Source organism: Triturus cristatus, chromosome 2_2 (assembly GCF_964204655.1).
Source record: "Triturus cristatus chromosome 2_2, aTriCri1.1, whole genome shotgun sequence".
NCBI lineage: Eukaryota > Metazoa > Chordata > Amphibia > Caudata > Salamandridae > Triturus > Triturus cristatus.
The window spans coordinates 23463074-23482680 of NC_140582.1; the positions used below are offsets into that span (position 1 = coordinate 23463074).

The window sequence follows — 19607 nt, forward strand, 5'->3', positions numbered from 1 at the left end:
ATCCGGCATTTTGAGGGCCCTGAGATCTCAAAAGTCTATGAAATTTGTTTAGTTGTCTATTTTTTGTCCTTAAGGTGTGTGTGTACCCCGGTGGGCGCGAACAATTTTTGGCTGTTAGATTTGATCGAAAATGTTATATTTACTCTATTGACGAAAGTCTCCCAGGCTTCTGTCCCTAAGGATTTTGTATCATGGCGAGTCAGTAGAGCAAAACATGACTCCATGATTGCATCTACAATAGGGTTGTGGTCACTCTCCACTCTTTCCTGTAGTACCATGTCATCTATTCGAGACCACAATCTTAGGTCAACAAGGATGTAATCAATTCAGCTTTTGGACAAATGATTGTTAAAAGTGTATCAGATGTAGTGCGGTTATTAGTAGCCCTGATCCCCAGTTCAATAGAAAGGGCATCCAACTTAAGGGGGGATTGAGTCTATCATTTGATTGGATGAAGCTCCAACTGGAGAATAGCCCAGGATACATCCTCCTCTGCAGTGATTTCAATATCATCAACGTCTAGGAGCTCAAACCATTAGTTGTTTGCCTGATACAATAACCCAAGTCTTAACCACTGTAAATTCAGTTGCCAAACTGCAGGCAAAAGAGAGTTATTTTTTTGTGGCTTTTCAGCAAACATTTTAACCTTGAATACTAGAAACAAACTGTTAGGTCAACATGACTGCTTTGAGGATGCTTTCAATGCAGTTAAAGACCAAATAAAATGTCCAGTTTGTTCTACCTATCTCAAAATAAGAGGAGATAATAGAAGCTGAGACTGCCAAAGACAATTCGCAAGGTACGGGCAGGTACCAGGAAAAGTTTCCTGATAAAAGTGCTTACTGCACATGCCCATATAAAGATTCCAATCTTTCTTGTGTTTTGGCACCACCCACTGGACTAGCTGCACACAACATAAACGGTGTAACATTACATCGCCTTAAGCTGTGGACAGTGAAGCATCACAACAAGTTGGACTACCTTAAGTTATCTGGTGATGCTTGTCATGAAGTGTTAACGGCTGTATGGAAACTGAAGGCTTTAACCATGGACAATGTTAGAATGGACTCAAACATATTGCTACCCTTGCTCATATGAGAATGCAAAAACTTCTCAGAACTGATTATCACAGTCTTTTTGACACAAAACATGTTATAGTCCTTGGCGATCTACTTCAGCAGAAAGCTGTCAAAGGTCAGCCAATTTTTAACAAACGGCTACATGAACAGATGAGAAATTCATAAGGAAGCATTGAAAATATTAACATTTGGTTACATTTACAAAATAAAGAATTAACTAGAAATATGAGACAGACTTCAGTTGTGGAGTATGGAAATATATTGAAAGATATCAGAATAGGAATACTGTTTGAAAAAGCTAAATTAGCCCTTGAAAGTCATAATTTAACTAGTCTTTTCCCACACAAGAAATCTGCGACAGCTGTAATCGAGAAGCTCCTTAATTCTTGCATTCAGATTCTGGGCCTCATGCCAACATTGGATTAGTGTTCACAGTTTAATACTGAAAAGCTGCTGTTGAAGCAACAAGAAATTATTAATCTTCCCTCGAAAGACAGGATGGAGCATCAAGGTTTGAATTCACTATCTAAAACAGTGGTAAATACACGTGAAATACCTGAAAAATATGTGTCGCATACATCTGGTATCAAGAAAAATCTAAGCTTCTACAAAACTTGTAGAATCATTCTACGATGTAATTTGAAAGTTGAGGAGGTCTTAGTCAGTGGAGCTATGGTTTTGTGGTAGACTTTATCAAATATCCCTATAAACTGAAAATTAGTATATTTTAATAAAATATGACAATATTAATGAGCTAAAACAAGTAGGTAGGTAAAGTGCTAGGTTCCTGTTAGATAAAGATTTAAATGTGCTTAGAGAACAGTTTCCCCAGTGTTTAGCCTATTTTGTTACCATCCATAGATCTCAATGATTAAGTGTGGATGTAGCACTGCTAAATGTAGGCCCAAAAGAGAGGATATGTTTTATGTGACACTGCCACATGTTAGGTAATTTTCAAGGCTGAACTTTTTAGAATCTGATGGGAGCAAAGTAAATGCAGACAACTCATGCATTAGAGAACAACATTCATTAAACAGTACAATTGATTGAGGATTCTGGATACTCCTCATCTAGGCCAATTTTCAATCTATGAAATACGCAATCATCTGAGCAAAGCATAAGTTTTCTAAAAACTCTGAAGAAACATAATGCACAGAAGTAGTGAATTAGGAGGTAAAGAAAAAGTAAAAAATGGTAGACGTACAGGATATGGTAGAATCACAGTTTTCAAATGTTTTATGGAGTAACCAGTTACTGCAGTGTAGTTGTAAATGTTCTATTTCAGTTACCTACAGTAACACAGAAAATTGAAGAAAACACAGACAAACAATTATGCAGAGGACTGTCAACTCTACTGAGTTTAGTGCGTTCTGAGGAACTAAAATGCTATTCTGTGACAGGGACACATCACTGTCTGAACATATGCACTGCTGTAACACAGTTTACTTTAAATAGATTTTCAGGATATTTTAATGGTGGTACTAGGTATTTTTGAAAATGAGTGTATGCCAATAAATTATTTTTTGGGAATCAGCTATTCCGGGGATCATGATTGTGGTTATTTTTACCATTTATCAACTACTCACATTCACACAGAGTGATTTGTGTATTTAACAATACCAGATTACAAATCAGTGCCATTTGAAAGATCGATAAATAAACAATTCATGCCCGGCCTGTGGAGAAGAATTTCTCTGAACTTTAGTTGTAGGCTGAAAGAGCAAATCTATCATTTTAATGCTACAAAGGTGAGGAGTAGATGGCAGTAAAATAAATACAGAAATCTCTAACTTTAAAGCATGTCAAATATCACTATCTGGAAAAACATACACTACTGTTGCCATCATTTTCCATGAGGTCAAGAGTATCAGATCAGGTTACTTCATTCAAGTGGACTGAATGTAATGACAACTATTTTACATTCAAATGCAGATTTATTTATTTATTTGTTTTTAGAGTTTTATATATTGCAAACTCGATACGAAAAATCGGGTATCCGAGCGCTTTACATGAGCACCAGTTTCGTTACATGTGGACATATTAATTTTTGCTAGGCACTGGGAAGATTAAGTTATTTGCCCAGAATCACAGGATGTTGAGCGTCGTTGCCGAGACTCGAACCCAGTTCCCCAGCCCCGAAGTCGACTGCTGTAGCTGTAAGGTTACATCCTCTCCCCAGATTACCATGTAAACTACTGAATTACTATCTTCTTTATCTGGTTTGAGTAAATGCCGAGTTCTGTATTTCAGATGTAGGTATACAGTGAAACATAATGTAAAGCAGAGGTAATAACCCAATTAGGTCTTGAACTATCATCAATTAAATGTCAGTTACTGTTTAATTTTGTTTTATGGCACTGCCTCTTCAATAAAAGAGCTGTTTTGGTACATAGAAATTTAAAACAATTATAGTGAAAAGGATGTGTGACTGATAGTGATGTGCAGAAGCTGTTCTTTCCAATTTTTTGTCTAATGAAATACTGCCAGCGCTGGGCAAGTCTGGCTTCTTATACTTGGAATGAGAATCCACCAAGTGTAATAGCATGATCCGACAACACAAAGAAATATCTTTAATTATTTTCAATGTCTTAATATAATAGCTATCATTAAAATTGTAAAACAGACCATTTTAAAATCTGCATTATAGCTTTTAATGTTTCATATTGGACTACTGATTTCTATAGATTGAAGGTATTCACGATCATAGTAATTAAAAGAGCATACTCAAACCCCTTTATTTGGTGCCACCTCTACTACATATAGACTATCCTCTCTAGAAAGTTATTTATACCAATCTCAGTCCTTTGATACATCCAAAGTATATTACCTGCACAAGTCCCTACTACACATTGGCTTTTTCCTGTGCACACCTGTTCACCCAGAGACTATTCCTTCACCATAATCAAATTCTATTATATAGTTAAGCCCTTACTATTTACAGTCTTCACCCCAGTATAGATAATTTTAGAAACAGGCCAGTCCCTTACCACACACAATTCTCATTACATGTTTAACACTCAACTACTTTAAGACTAGACTCTGCAGTCCGTACTTTAAGACTAGACTCTGCAGTCCGTACTAAGTGCTTTAAACAGAGGCGAGTCCGCCACCACACTGAAACTCCATTATGTCTGTAATCTCATATTAATCACAGTCTTCATCCTGCACACAGTTTTTTTACAGAGAGGTTAGTCCCTAAGTAGAGCAAGCTACTGCTATGTAGAGACTTAGGGCCCCATTATGATGGCGGGCGGATCTCCACTGCCTGGCCAGCAGTGGCGATCCGCCCGCCATCGCTACCACATTTACCCCTGCCATATTACCATGGCAGGGGTTACCGCGGCGGACAGAAAGTCCGTCCACCGCTTTTATGCCGGTCGGCAATCGTCACGATTGCCGAATGGACGGAACTTGGGCACAATATGGTGGCGGTGCCTCTATATTAGGATGCCCGGCGGTACATGCCTTGCAGGCGGGAATTGCTGTGGGGGCCTGTTGCGGACCTCCGGGGGGTTGGGAGGCTGCACTTGGGGGGTACCTATGGTACCCCCCTTCATTGCCATGCACAAGGTGGCAGGCACCGCGAGGTGCCTGTCACGTTGTGCATGGCAATGAACAACATGCCTCTTTGGCTTTGCGGCGGATGCTGCTTACAGCACCGCCCGCTGCAATGTCAAAGATGCGGGATGCGATCGCCAGGGTGGCGGTCGCATCCTAATTGGCGGCCGGTCCCAGCACCGCTAGGGTGGCGGGTGGACTAAACTCTGCCCGCAATCCTTTTGGGGCCCTTAGTCTTGAATACAGTTGTTTACACAGAGACTTGACCTTCACCAGAATGAAGTCCCATTACATGTGTAACTACCTAGATTTACAAGCTTGAACCTGTTCGAAGTACTTTACAAAAAGACCAGTTATTCTGGTTATATAAGGTCAATTACATAAAATGTGCACAGGTGTTTTCTTCAAACTGTAAATTATACATTTCTGTTTCTTAAATGTTTTCATATATTTTTCAGTGTATCGAAGATCCTTTATTGTCATCATCAACTATGCTGAAGAGGGCTGTTCCTAAAATCATTTATATTAAAATTAAAAAACATATGACAAAAATGGCACTTCATAAATAATGTTGATTTTTTTCATTTTATTGTGTTTAAAGGTTTTCAACAGTAGGAGAAGAGAAGGCAAAAGAAGAAAAAGAATGTAGTTATAAAGAAGAAGAACTTGTTATATTATATTAACATATCATTTGCTTTTCTTCATTATTTACTGGTATATTTGTTGTTTACTTCTGCATGTCTACATACAGAAGTAGTTTTGTGGTAAGTGGTGGGAGTCACAGATATCATCTGAGTGCGAGCCCCTCACCCTTGAAAAGATACAGGGATTATGTAACAGAGTGAATATACTGGGCTATGGGTTTCACCAAAAGAGGACACCAAGCAGAAGGAAGTTACCCATTTAATGGTTTCAAGGTGTTATGTAGATTTGATGGGCATTTTCTTCCTCCCCTGATTTATCTTAAGTTATGCTTTGTGTTAATATGGTGAAGGAGGAATGTAGCATCAGAGAGAGGTGCTACATCGCAAGTAAACTCCCAGTAGTGGGCGTTTGGTTGTTATTCCCTGTGGCATCGGTGTCTTGGTTTGACCCAATGCTGTGACATAAATCTTTTAATAATAGAAGCCTCCACACTAGGCGGGGCGTCTTTTGAAGCACCAGCCACCCGGCCAGTTGCAGTGCGGTCTTCCAACACGACATGCATCTAAGCAGATCTATGGTTTTCCACCTTCTTTGCACTAATGTACACTGAGCGATGACCCAGAGATATGTGGCCCAAGGACATAAACTAGATGGTTTAATTTCCTGGCGTGTAAAATTGTTTTTGGCGTCAGCGTGTGACTTAATTTGTGACACCTACAGCTTCTATATATGCATTCTGTCATTGGCATGTAAAACCAAGCTACTACAAAATTAATTAAATGTAGGCACAAAGATTACACAAAGAATGCTGAATGCTTAAGAAGAAGGGCATCTGCATTTGTAGTTAGAATGTGTGCAGCGCAATCTTATCAATCTGGGCAATTAATTCACAAACGTACATATTTATGCCAAAGCTGTGTTTTACAGGCCATCTCGCTACTCTGGTAGTTCAATAGAGTTAATCTCAAATTTTATGGAGATCATATTTGAACTTACAAAATAGCTTAATGCCAAATTTCCAGTTGAAACAGACAGGTGAGACTGGTGTAGGCAGGTTTGATTGATTTACATCTAACATGACATACATGCCTTTATAATGCCTTCTTTGTTTGACACAACAAGAGCCAACCCCTATCAGAATGACTGCACTTACAGGACTTCTGCCATTCTGCGTCTTCTTTTTCAAAATTTTCCACATCTCTCAGAACACCTTTACAATTTTGGTAAGGCTTCTCGGTATTATGTTCCTGCTGCCTTTTGTTAGTGTCTTCTTGTTTCTTCAGCATTACCTGTTCCTCCTGAAAAAAGAGAAATCGAAAATTTACCAGAGATGGCTCCGAATTTGGTTATCTCCCGTAACACAGGATTAAGGTTCTCTTGGGGCTTTTTGATATACAGAGTCATATCGTCCGCATAAAGGGAGATAAGCAATTGTCGAGCGGGATAAATCAGTCCCTCTCATTGTGATGTTGCCGCAGCTTTGCTGCCAGAGGCTCAATTGCCAAAGCGAATAAAATTGGGAATAGCTGACAGCCCTGTCTCGTGCCCCTGTATATAGTAAAGTTGGAGGACCTGGCACCATTCAGCAGTACTGTAGCTATCGGTTGTGTATATAGCAGTTGTACCCAGTTTAAGAAGGTAAAGGGCATCCCCATATAACCCAGAGTTCCCAACAGGTAATTCCACTCCACTGAATCAAATGCCTTGGTGGCGTCGAGGAAGACCGCCACCGCCGAGAAATTGGGGTCTATGTCTTGCAATACTGCTACAAGTGTTCTGAGATTGTGAGATGTGGCTCGGTTTGGGATAAACCCCGCCTGGTCCGGCAACACCAGTCGTTCCATCAGTAGACTGAGTCGGGTCGCCAAGACCTTTGCTAGAATTTTCGTATCACAATTCAGCAAGGAGAGGGGTCGGTACGACTCACATTGTTGTGGGGATTTACCGGGTTTTAATAATGAGGTTATTTGAGCCTCCCGCATAGTTCTCGGTAGGCATCCCTCCTCTAATGCCGCATAAAACACCTCTTTCAGGATGGGAGCTAAGAGTGGTGCATAGGTTTTATAGAATTCTAATGGCAGGCCGTCAGATCCCGGGGCTCGCCCTGATTTCATGTGCATTATTGCTTCAGTAATTTCGTCCACCTCCAAGTCCAAATTCAAGAATTTGCTTTGGGTATCCCCCAACCAGGCCAATGCTGTGTCTTCAAAATATTGTGGCAAATCAAGCGGGGTGCCTCTTTGGGAAGTATAGAGTGTGTTTTAGTAGTCCATGAACGTGCTCAGTTGATCTGAGAGGTTTCTATGTGTAGTGCCCTGTGCGTCTTGTATCTCCGTTATGTAGTTAGAGAACTTGAGGGGTCTAATCATGTTTGCTAAAACCTTCCCAGGGCGGTCTCCCTCACCGTAAACCCTTGCCATATATGGTTTCCCACGAAAATTGCATTCCCTGTCCGCAGTCTCCTCGTATTCTGTTAGTTTTTCCCGTATTTTGGCCCTGAGTACACTATCGTTAGTGCTTGAGTTAAGATCACTTTCCAGTGCCTTAATTTCCCCTTCCAGTCTGTGTAGGTCTCCACGTAGAGTTTTGAGTATACCCCCACCCTTGGAAATCCACCACTCCCTAGCTGTGACCTTAAATGCCTCCCAAACAGTTGTGAGGCTGGAGACAGACTTCACATTCAGCTCGAAGAATTCCTGAATTTCTTGTTCTATTTCCGTTCTAAAAACAGTATCTTGAAGGTGCAGGGGGTTGAGGCGCCAGTTATTGTATGGGGTTTGGTTTATCGGGGCATGTAACTCCATTACCACGGGGGAGTGGTCCGAATATAATAATAATAATCCACATTTGTAAAGCGCAAACAATCACCCATAAGGGTCTCTAGGCGCTAGGGGCCGTCGGGAAGATTAAGCAAGCTATTGCCCAGAGTCACATGGTGCTGGGCTAATCTGCCGCCGGTGCTGGGGATCGAACCGTGATCCCAGATTCCGGAGTCAGTCGCCCTGTCCGCGGCGCCACACCTCTTCCCTCTAATGTGCGGGCTAGATGAGTTACGTGTGCCAGCCAATGTGCCATCCCTACGGATATAATCAGGTAGTCTAGTCGAGCCCATATCGAGTGGACCACATAGTGGTGCGTGCCCTCCCGCTGTGTAAGGTGTTTATACCTCCATGTGTCGAGTAAATAGTTGGTGTCTACTATGTCTTTTAGCGTTCTTTGCGTGGTCGTGAAGTGCATTGGGGAAACTTGAGACCTATCCATCTGGGGCTGCACCACCGTATTAAAATCTCCCCCCCAAATAAAGTAAGTAGTACCTATCATTTGGATTTTGCTCCATAGTAGGAGAAGAGCATGTGGGTCGTCGGTGTTGCGACCGTAATAGTTTGCAAATGTCACGTCATATGAATGAAGCCTCCCCAGACCAGACAGAACCTCCCGTTAGTATCAATGTCCGACCCGCAGGGCACAAGCTTCACCCCTCTCTTCATTAGGATGGCCACTCACCAAGAGTACTCGGAGTATGATGCAAAATAGCGATATGAGGCCCATTTCGCAGCAAACTGAGCTGTAGTCTCCGAATTCAAGTGTGTTTCTTGCAGTAGTGCGACCGCGATGTGATGCCTATCTAAGTAGCCAAGTATCTGCCTCTTTTTCCTAGGGTTATTCAGACCCTGTATATTCCATTATATCACTTTTAGGTTGTTAATATCACGTGTGTTGTCCACCATTTATTGTGAATGTAACTGAACCATATACCGTTACTGCTAGCTAACTGGGTAGGTAACATTTAGCCAAAATTAGAACACCCTCCCCCCTCCCACTCCAGCTTTCCCAACTCGCCGGGTATGTGTACCCTCCCTACCACTAAGAAACTTCAGTCAGACAATTACTTTCCCTCCTTATAGGAGATTTGGGGGTTCGCCCTCGTGGGAAAGTCACTAGGGGCTCACGACTTGCCAGCTCTCCTCCACTATTGCACCCACCTGCTACTCCGCTGCAAGGGCGGGTAGCCATAGCGAGATGGAGGCGAGTGTCCGGGCCGAACAGATTACAATGCTTTAATAACTTCAATACTTCACCAATTGAGAACAGTTGTTCGGAGTCAGATCGCCAATGATGACCACGTGTGCGTCAGTAAAAGTTGTGCACTTCAGCCTGGGTTTGATAGGGGAGACTAGGACCTGGAGCGTCCGTCTGTCCCCGTCTCCATAGATGCCGCTCAGCGATTTCGTTTGAGGTAGTCCTCCGCTTGTTGTGGGTTTTGAAAGTAATGCTGTCTCCCCTGGTGCGTTATCTTCAGTTTCACCGGGTACATCATAGCGTACGGGATCGATTGCGCTTGCAATTTTTTCTTCACAGCGGTAAATTTTCGCCTTGCGTCTTGCACTGTTTGTGTAAAGTCTGGGAAGAACGCCAATGTGGTGTTTTCATAGTGGACCTGTTTCTTCTCACGAGCAAGGCGCAAGACCGTATCCCTGTCTCGGCAGTTTAAGAAGCGTGCTATCACAGGACGTGGCTGTGCTCCAGGGGGTGGGCGGGCAGCTAGGGATTTGTGCGCCCTCTCCACCGTGAGATGTGCAGAGAAGGGGTCTCTTCCAAACAGATCCACGACTAGTTTCTCAATGAAGTCTTCCATGCTGCCCGTATTGGTCGATTCCGCCAAGCCTAGGATACGCACATTGTTCCTCCTGGAACGGGCTTCTAAGTCCTCATTCTTATCTGCATTTAGTTTGAGCAGTTTATCCATCTGCAAAACATGGTCTCTGTTTGCCGTGGCGCCATCCTCCAGTTCAGACACCCTAGTTTCTGCGTCTTTAATTCGTTGTTCATGTTGGTCTAGTTTATTAACTACTGAGTCCATCCGCATGTTCATTGTGTCTATTTTCGCGGCTATGGATGTAAGGCTCTGTTTCATGCCGAGTAGTAGCGTTTTCCAGTCCTCCTTCTGATTGTCCGCGGTATCCGAGTCTGTGTGATCCGCTGAGTTAGACCTGGGTGTTTTGCGCATTTCAAATGGTAGTTTTGTCTGCTTGGTATCAGTGCGCCCCATGGTGAGTCCTGGTGAGCCACCTGTAAGCGTAGGGCAAGTATGCACAGCGTTCCGTCGATTTCCAATTGTCGATGTGTGCCCTGAGGCTGTCTTAACCGGCACTTTCTGCACAGAGGTCTGTGTGTGCGCTCGTCAGGGTAGTGCATGTATATGATGTGTATGACTCATGGTCCCCGCCGTCCCCCACAGTTGGACTGTTGAGCTGTCTGATCCTTTGCTACTCCAGGCTTCGGTCTGTCCGTCTCCCTTTGCACCGTTGAGTACAATGGTTTTATATCCGCTCTGTGTGCGTAACGATGGCAATAGAGGGCAGTTCACCCCAATGAAAAAAATCTGTATTGCTGGGATCGCCTGCTAAATACACTTAAGCCTTACTGGGTATCCAGGGTCCCTAGAAGATAACTGGCATTCGCTATATGAACCTGTTGCCGGGAGTGCCGCGTTATTATCTGCAGCTGTCGGTTGGCAATATCGGAGGAAGTCTGCGTTCCACTCCACACAGCTTAAAATGGCCGCTCGCCGGCGCTCGCTTCGTGCGTTCTCAAGATTGCGGATTTCTGTTAAGCTCTTATTGGGGTTGCAGGCATGAGAATCTATTCAGGGGCAAAGTCGCACAGAGTTATAGTTATTTCAATTTGCCAGACAGTGCCTGTAATTACGTGATCCCTTGCAGTCCTATGCTGTGTCCGTCCGTTAAGATGGCGGCTGACCCTCTCGGCAACGTCGGTAATAACGGTTCAGGGGACAGCGCATCCGAGCTTTGGTGAGGGCTTCTGATTCGGCCCCTCAATCCCTGCAGTAGCTAGGGGGATTCTTAGTGCGTGCTTTCGTTGCTATCTGGTCAGCTCCCACGTCACCGCTCCGCTAACAGTTTGCCCGCTCATCTATTTATTGCGCTGTTACGGCTAAGCGTTGTCCCGGTGGAGCTCTCTTTGGACCGGGTGTTATCTGGCGCGGTCTCCTTAGTTATTATCCGCTTCGCAGGCGCTCACCTCGGGAGATTGCAGCAATATGTCAGCAGCTGTGTAGTATGGCGAGTCTCCGCCTCTCCTCTGCCTGCAGAGCCCACCCGACCGCAGACTTTCCTGATTGCCACAGCCACCTTCCTGCACCATCCTGAGTAGTAGCCGTCCGCATGAAGTTTCACCGGCCTCTCGTTTCGCAGTGATCTGCTCCCTCCAACAAGAGATTACAGCGCTGGGGTCAATGGTGGTTCCGGTCTTCTGTGGTGTGCATAGATGACCTTATGTAGAGCCTAGAATGGTGTTGAAGGATTTTTTTCCGCTCGGCTCGCTTCTGGAACATCAGAAGTAAAAACCCTCAACCCCCATAGTTGGGCCCAGCACCTTCTGCTTACCCCAAGGCGCTCTAAACTGGGTAACGGCTGACTGTATGATCCTTTGATAAATCAATAAAAGAGTTCTTTAAGAAAAAGGGAAATAAACGAATTTCCTTATTAGTATCTTGGCTACTAGCTCACTCCCAGACGCAGTTGAATGTATCCGTTTTAATTTTCAAGAGATAAACATAGGCAAATGTATGGACTCTTGTTCATTATACTAACCAGTTAGTTCCTGTAGATGAATTAGTAGTTTTACAATAAGGTTTTACCAGAGATCGAACTGAATTATTGTAACAAATTTAGATTTTTGAGCTCCAGCTGCCAATTTGGTATCCTCCTCTAGAGGTGTGTTTTTTGTCCTTAGCTCCAGGTGAAATATATTTCTTGTCGGATATCATATAAAATGAGGAAATTTCGAAAACGTCTGTGTGTATTACCTATGGGGTATGACGCAAGCATTATGAAGATTAATTCGCCTCAAACTGCAAAATGGACCAAGCGATACATGAATAAATACAGCTTCTTTTGGTCTATAGATGAGATATGTATTTATATTATGCTGTGTTCTTAACATCTCCCTGGCGGTTTGACTGCTGCACGTGCCATGGCTATCAGAGGTTGAGCAGAGACTATCGGAGAACTGTGTTTTTACCCAACAAGGGTATATCTATTAATCTGGCATAAGTATGCCTCTCACATATGAATAATTTACTTTCGGTGAGCAATTTTCATGTGAATTATGAACAAACGTTGGCAAACTATGTGTGAGCACAAAATTGTCTTTCCGGCCCTCTTCCTGGCTGACTGCACCTGCATACGAATGAGATGCCCTGAAGAAACGATGGACCCAGCAGCCTCCATCAAAACCACCCATTTGTTTTAGGCTTTGCATCTCTTATTACATATTCTGAACATCAAAAATAAAATACCTATACCCATTTAGAGTTACCCCTTCTTAATTACACTTGGGTTTCCCTTGTTAATAGCACACATTGTGTATGTGTTAGTCAACCATTCACAATAAATCTGCAATTGTACTTAGATGTTTGATGACATTTCATACACGGTGGTCATAAACATAAATGTTAATGTAGAATCCCTAAGAAATCATTGTATGATTACCTGTATATCGGCTGGTGTTGGTTGTTGATCTGCCTTTGTTGTATTCTTGTTTGCCACTTCTTCACTCCAGCCCACAACATTTTGCTGGCACGGCAACGGTATCTCTTTTGGTATTTGCAAGTTTTCGTGTTCTGCTTTTCTATGAGAAACACAAATAAATCCAGATTATAGTTAAAGTGCAGATTGGAAGTTTTAGTTACTAAGTGCCATTAAATCCAAAAGTCCAAGGAAAGGGTTTTCGGTTTAAAGGTGTCATCTCGTGAAAATACATAACATTCATTTTTTAGCATTCATTTCTGCATCAATGTATAGTGTTGTATTATGAAATGACAGTGTACAAGATGCACCCTCACTGGCCTGTAAGGTTTGTAGTGAACCATATGTGGAAAGCCTGAGGTATTATGAGTGAGGGTGGGAGCTCTAGTTGTGTTGTTGTAGATTTGATTCTGCCCTTGGGTATCAGTGACTCAAAAAATATAGATTGTTTGCGGAAAACAAAATAGTGATGACCCTGATTATGCGTTTTCTACTGCAGGTGGGAACCAATGTTTATTTTCCCCTTCCAGGTCCAACACACCCTCATGGCAGATGTGAAAATAACAATTAATGGACAGGATGCAGAACAATGTCATACATTCACCCCATTACAGAGATCTGGGCCTAAAGCCATCGTTGTTTTGCTCAACATGCCATTTCAGTTTGGACCCAGCCATATGCAAATCAGTCTTGACCCTGCGCCCAATGGGAACAGTCCAGCCTGAACTGCCAGGCCAGGCCCTCCCTGGACTGGAAACAAGCATCCTAGGACCGGTTTCGGTCTTTCAGCCCTCATCAGCCAGGATAGCTTGACTCCAGTGGCATGGAGAGCACGGGACCCACGTCTGGCCATACCCGTCCCACTCGGGGTGACAAATGCAAAAAGAACACTTGATGGACAGAATGCAGAACAATGTCATACATTCACCCCAGTACAGAGATCTGGGCCTAAATCCATCGTTTGTTTGCTCACCAAGCCATTCCATTTTGGACCCAGCCATATGCATATCAGTCTTGACCCTTCGCCCAATGGGAACAGTCCAGCCCGAACTGCCAGGCCAGGTCCTCCCAGGACTGGAAACAAGCATCCTAGGACCGGTTTCAGGCTTTCAGCTGGGTCCAAACTGGGGTGGTGTGGTGTGCAAAAGAATGATGGATTTAACACAGATCCCTGTGATTGGGGGTGAATGTATGCATTGTCCAGCATTCCGTCCATCAATCGTTTCTTTTGCATATGTCGCCCTAAGTGGGAAGGGTATGCCCAGACGTGAGTCCCGTGCTCACTACACCACTGGATTCAAGCTAGCCTGGCTGATGAACGGTGATGGCCTGAAACCGGTCCCAGGATGCTTGTTTCCGGTCCAGGGAGGACCTGGCTTGGCAGTTCGGGCTGGACTGTTCCCACAAGGAACAGGGTCAAGACTGATTTGCATATAGCTGGGCCCAAACTGGGGTGGTGTGGGGAGCAAAAGAATGATGGATTTAACCCAGATCCCTGTGACTGGGGGTGAATGTTTGCATTGTTCAGCATTCCGTTCATCAATTGTTTATTTTGCTCGTGGCAGATGTGGGAACTAAAAAACAATGACAGTCACCCCTTGCTAAACAGGGTAGAGCAACATATCACCTTCGCTCAGCTTACGGGTGATCAGGTCAAAGGAGGGCCAGGTGAGGATTTTCTATTGAATTTTCTGTGGTTATGAAAGTCTAAATAATGCAAGGAAACTGCAAGACTGGCATATTGGGATTATCACTTATATATGCCGGTGCTCCCATTCTGTCAAGCGGTAATCAGAGCAAACCACCTTTTATGCTGTTATTTGAGTATACTACTATAGGTATTTCTGTGCCTATGGATATAAATAATAATTATTTTCGAAGATATTTTTTTCTGATTATTTTGAAAATTGTATTTGATTGAGAAGTGTAAGAAAGACTGTGAAATGGCAATGTATATATAAAAAGAGCACAGAAGACAACGCACAACAAAATAATTGTTGGCAAAGCCAACTGGTCTTGGCTTGGCCATTGCTTGCTCGCTGCAAGTCTTTGCTTTTTCAATGCTTGCAGAATTGTGATACAAACTTTGGAAAAGCCAATAGATATAGGCAGCCATGTAGGGTTGTTATTTTGCATACTTTCAAGTTGGCTGTGGCATTTTCTGTAGATGCCTAATGAAAGCCTTCCTGGAACGTTATAACAATTTCACAAAATATCGCTATACTGTTCTAAAATGACCCCCACATTGAATCAAAATGGAACTTGGTGGCTATCTTGGATGTATGCAAAATACAATTTTAAGACTAGTGGCTTTGACAATGCTTTTGACTCAAATCTATTCGGTTTGACAAAGCTAATAGTGGCAGCAGCAAGCTTAGGATGCTCATGAGAGGCGAAGTATGAAACAAACAAGAGAGAAGGGACATAGCGACATCATGAAGCAGCAGTATTATTCTATTTTGATGTGGGAAGGGGACACAGGAAGGGGAAAGAGCGAAACAGAGGCTGTGTGTGTGGGAGGGGAAATACAGAGGAGGACACTCTCTCTGTGGGCTCCCCTCTCTCCAATGGAGCCTCTATCAAGTAAGTTTCCTTCACCTCTTCATCCTTCTAAGGGCCACTGCCTTTTTGGGGTTCTGGTTTGGAATCCTCAGGTTGTACCAAGGCTCTGCATTCTCAAATCCTGAAAAGGGCTGCTCATCCTCAGACTCCTCTCCAGATTCTTCTGTTGGTGCTCCATCCCAGCGTTTGAACTCAAATGCATGTAGGGCAAGCCTTAGGTCCAAACTAGTGGACCCTTTCTTCAAAGTCAGCCACCCTCTCCTTGCAGATGACAGGCAGCTGAGATCCATTTTCATCCTGACAAGGTCTCAAAGGTGCACCAACCAAATAAAAGGTGAAACAGGAATTACATTTAGAGAAACTGTAATGGTCTTAAGGTATGGATTGGTAGTGTACACCAAATTGCGGTAAGACACTGCACAAACCAAGTCATATCCTCACTGCTGATCACCAATGTTAGAAATTGAGATTTCTGATTGGCAGAGGTATGCACCCTGTCCAAGCAGGAACTACAATCCTAGTCAGGGTAAGTCAGATACACACCCTAAATTAACCTGTACTCATTCTCAGGTAGCTTGGCACAGAGCGGTCTGGCTTAACTTAAGTGGCTAGGTGCAAAGTATTTGTGCAGCACTTCAAACAGTAAAACAGTGAAAACACCACACAAAAAGATACCACACTTGGTTAGAAAAATAGAGCTTAATGTATTTATTAACAAAATACGACCAAAATGACAAAAATCCAATAAGCATAATCGGAGTTATACATTTTTAAAGATTACACTGAAAGATAGTGCTTAAAGCATAAAGTGCCAACCGGGGCTATCTGGTCGCGCTAGACCCGGTCAAACCCAAAAGTTCAGGCCGACTGCAACAGAGTGTATGCCGGATACAGGGAACAGCCTTGGCCCGTCAAAACAGTACCTTGGTTTGTGGTTGCATCGACGTTGAAGACGAGATGTGAGCAGCAGAGAAGACGATGCGTGGTTGGCGATCCCTTCGAATGTTGGTGTTGCCTCGGTTCCAATCTGCACAAGTCAGAAATGTGTTGTTGTTGAACGCCAAGATGTAGGCGATGCGTCGGAGTCAAACCACGCAAGTCGATGATTCATTGAGAAGTGGGTGCAGTGAGTCACGTAGTTGGCGATGTCTTCATTCCTTGCGTCAGTGGTGATAAGTCAAGGGAGATGACCAGTTCCGAGCCACGCAGCAACTGCGATACGTGTTTTCTTACTGGAGCAGCACTCTATTTCCACTTCCAAGGTCCCAGGACTGGATTGTGACCAGTAGGCAGGGCAAGACTCTCAGATGGCAGAATCTAGGTTCTGTAGATGAGTGGACTGTAGTCTTTGATGTCCCTGAGTCTTCTAACAGGAGGCAAGCCATCAAGCCCTTGGAGTCACTTTGGTTCTGGGTTTTAGAGACGCAGGTCCAATCCTTCTTACTCTCAGGTAAGGAGGACAGCAAGTCAGCAAAGCAGAGCAGGAGTCCAGCAGAGTCTAGCAGAGTGACAGTCCTTTTAGCAACACAGCAGCCCTTCTTCCTGGCATAGGATCCACAGGTCCAGAAGTGTACTGGAGTGGTGGTGTCAGAGGTCCAGTACTTATACCTAGGTGTGCCTTTGAAGTGGGGGAGACTTTAAAGAGAGGCCTTCGAAGTGCACAGGGTCCATGCCCTTCCTGCCCTGGCTACAGATTCACAACACTAGGGTAAGCATTCCTTTGTGTGGGGACAGGACACATCCTATTCAGTTGTAAGTGAAGCAGTGCTCAGCTGCGCCCCTCCATCAAGCCAGTTAATGAGCTCATAAAGGCCCGTCAAGTCTCATCTAAGCTCCCTTTGTGTGTGGTTGTCTAGAGAGAGTGCACAAAGCCCAACTGTCACCGACTCCAGATGTGTATTCAGAGACAGGCAGCAGACACTTGGTGGCTAAAGTAATAAAATGACAATTTTCTAAAAGTGGAATTTTTTAGAAATACAATTTAAAATCCTACTTCACTATAAATTGGGATTAAAAATTGTGATTCTAGAGACACCTAACGTGGGGGTCCCATCTCTTCCCAAATAAAAATTGTACTTATAAGATGTAATAAGGTAACCCCACTGTTAACCTATGGGAGAGATAGATCTTCCCGCAGTGAAAAACAAATTACAAATGTTGTCACTACTAGGACATGTAAAACTTAAAAGTACGTGTCCTACCTTTTGAATACACTGTCCAGGGCCTACCTAATGGGTGACTTATGTGCATTAAAAAGGACGTTTTGGGCCTGGCAAGAGGGTTAACTTGCAAGGTCGACATGGCAGTTTAAAACTGCATAAACAGGTTCTGCAGGGGCAGGTCTAAGACATGTTTAAAAGGGCTACTTGAATGGGTGTCACAATCAGTGCTGTAGGCCCACTAGTCACATTTAAATTATAGTGTCTGAGCGCAAGTAGAGCACTAGGGACTTATAAGTAAATTAAATATGGCAATTGTGGATAAGCCAATGTTACAGTGGTTTAAGCAGAAAGCAAATGCGCTTAAGCACTGGTTAGTAGTGGTTAAGTGCCCAGAGTCCTAAAGCCAAAAAAAATCGAATTCAGCAAAAAAGGGAGGAGGAAGGCAAAAATGTTTGGGGGTGACCCTGCAGAAAGGGCCAGGTCCAACATCCAGAAGCAAAGGGGCGGAATGGTCCCAAGCAATGGAGACCCAGAGGCCAATGAGACTTTGGACCAAAATGTCCTTGTCAAAAGTGAACCCACTAAGTCTTCCAGCATCAAGGACATGCTCCACAACCAAAAAAAGATAGAGGATAGGACGGAAAGGCTTCCGGATTACTTGTCACATGTCCCCAACATGAGGACGAACCAATACTGTAGACTTTGGCTAAAAAAGGTGATACCCTCGCCCTATTGCAAGAGTTCTGCAAGGAGTACTCATCATGGAACCAGGATATTACTAAGGCATTTTGGGACATTAATACACAAGTGCAACAAGCAGAACTACAACTGGAGCAGGTAGAGGCAGACATGGCTACCCCACTTGAAAACAGGACACAATGTTTTGAACGGTGCCTAATTGGAATCAAAGCAAATGGAAATGCGGGACAAGCTGGAAGGCATGAAAAATCGCTCAAGGACAAACAATGTCTACATATGCGGTGTTCCATCATAGACCGATTACTGAGATTTAGATGCCTTTGTTTTGAATCTCTTTAAGCATAGGCTACAGTAAAAAGTCCCAGACAGTCTACACCTGGATCAAACACATAGCGTCTTTTCAACTTATCAGCAAAAAATACATTTAACTCCAGACGTCCTCACCTGGATTAATTTTTAAAAGGATAAGGAGGCTACAATGTCAGCTGCCCGTCGACAGGAGCCTGTGGTGTTCAGAAGGGCTTTAAGTGGGAAAAAAAACCTGGGGGTGCTCTAAAAGGGGCGTGGCAAATTTCTTAAAGGGGTGTGGCCTGAGTGGGGGCGTGGTCTAAATCAAGATAACTAGCATTGTGTGCTTAAGAAAATCATGAAGTCGCATCCAGCAAAGGATAATAAAATAGGCAAAAATGTATATTTATTAAGTACCAACTACAAAAAAAATTATTGTATCCTCATGTAACGCAACTGGTGCTATTATGTAAAGTGCTATGATACCCGATTCGGGTCAAGTTCGCGCTATATAAAACTCCGTTAAAAAAAAAACTAACAGTGTACTTAGGAGAGGATATTTCCCAACAGTTGTTTGGAGAAAATGCCAATTCAAAACTGGAGTAAACGTAACCATCACCAGAGAGAAATTCCACACACAATAATCGGTGCAAATTTTCCCTAAGTTTGTTGAGCTGGCTTTAAGTGAGCACTTGCGGTCCATTCCTTCCCATTTTTCTCTAATTATTCTCTTATTACACACTTAAGGGAAACTGTCTAATTTCAAGTAAGTGTTATTTGGCATCCCAGTAGTAACTAAGCAATTTCGCTGAGACTGCATAGATAACAAAGGCACTTGATACTGACTAATGGTTTCCTTTAAGATGTTTGATGTCATTTTTCAAAAACATAAAATATGGTATCATTCAAGCATTCCACCCATCACTTTTCCCTCACTGAGAAACCCAAGTGTCATGGATTTGTCAAATCACGAGTCGAAGTGAAGTTGCACCTGGTACCAGTCAGTGTGATTGTATATTTCCCATCTGTGTAGAGTGTCACACAGGACTTAATTACATATGTGT

The 19607-nt window shown here is 43.3% G+C and overlaps 1 protein-coding gene across 2 annotated transcripts in view; it reads right to left on the minus strand.

Annotated features, from left to right (window-relative positions):
* Nucleotides 1–19607, minus strand: part of SH2D4A (SH2 domain containing 4A) — a 661947-nt gene that overhangs the window by 217078 nt on the left and 425262 nt on the right. For both annotated transcript variants that reach the window (XM_085640949.1, XM_085640950.1), the window contains 2 exons: nucleotides 12797–12935; nucleotides 6436–6580 (listed from right to left, as the gene is read on the minus strand). In XM_085640949.1, coding sequence (XP_085497075.1) covers nucleotides 6436–6580; nucleotides 12797–12935 — 284 coding nt within the window. The remainder of the gene's footprint in view (nucleotides 1–6435; nucleotides 6581–12796; nucleotides 12936–19607) is intronic.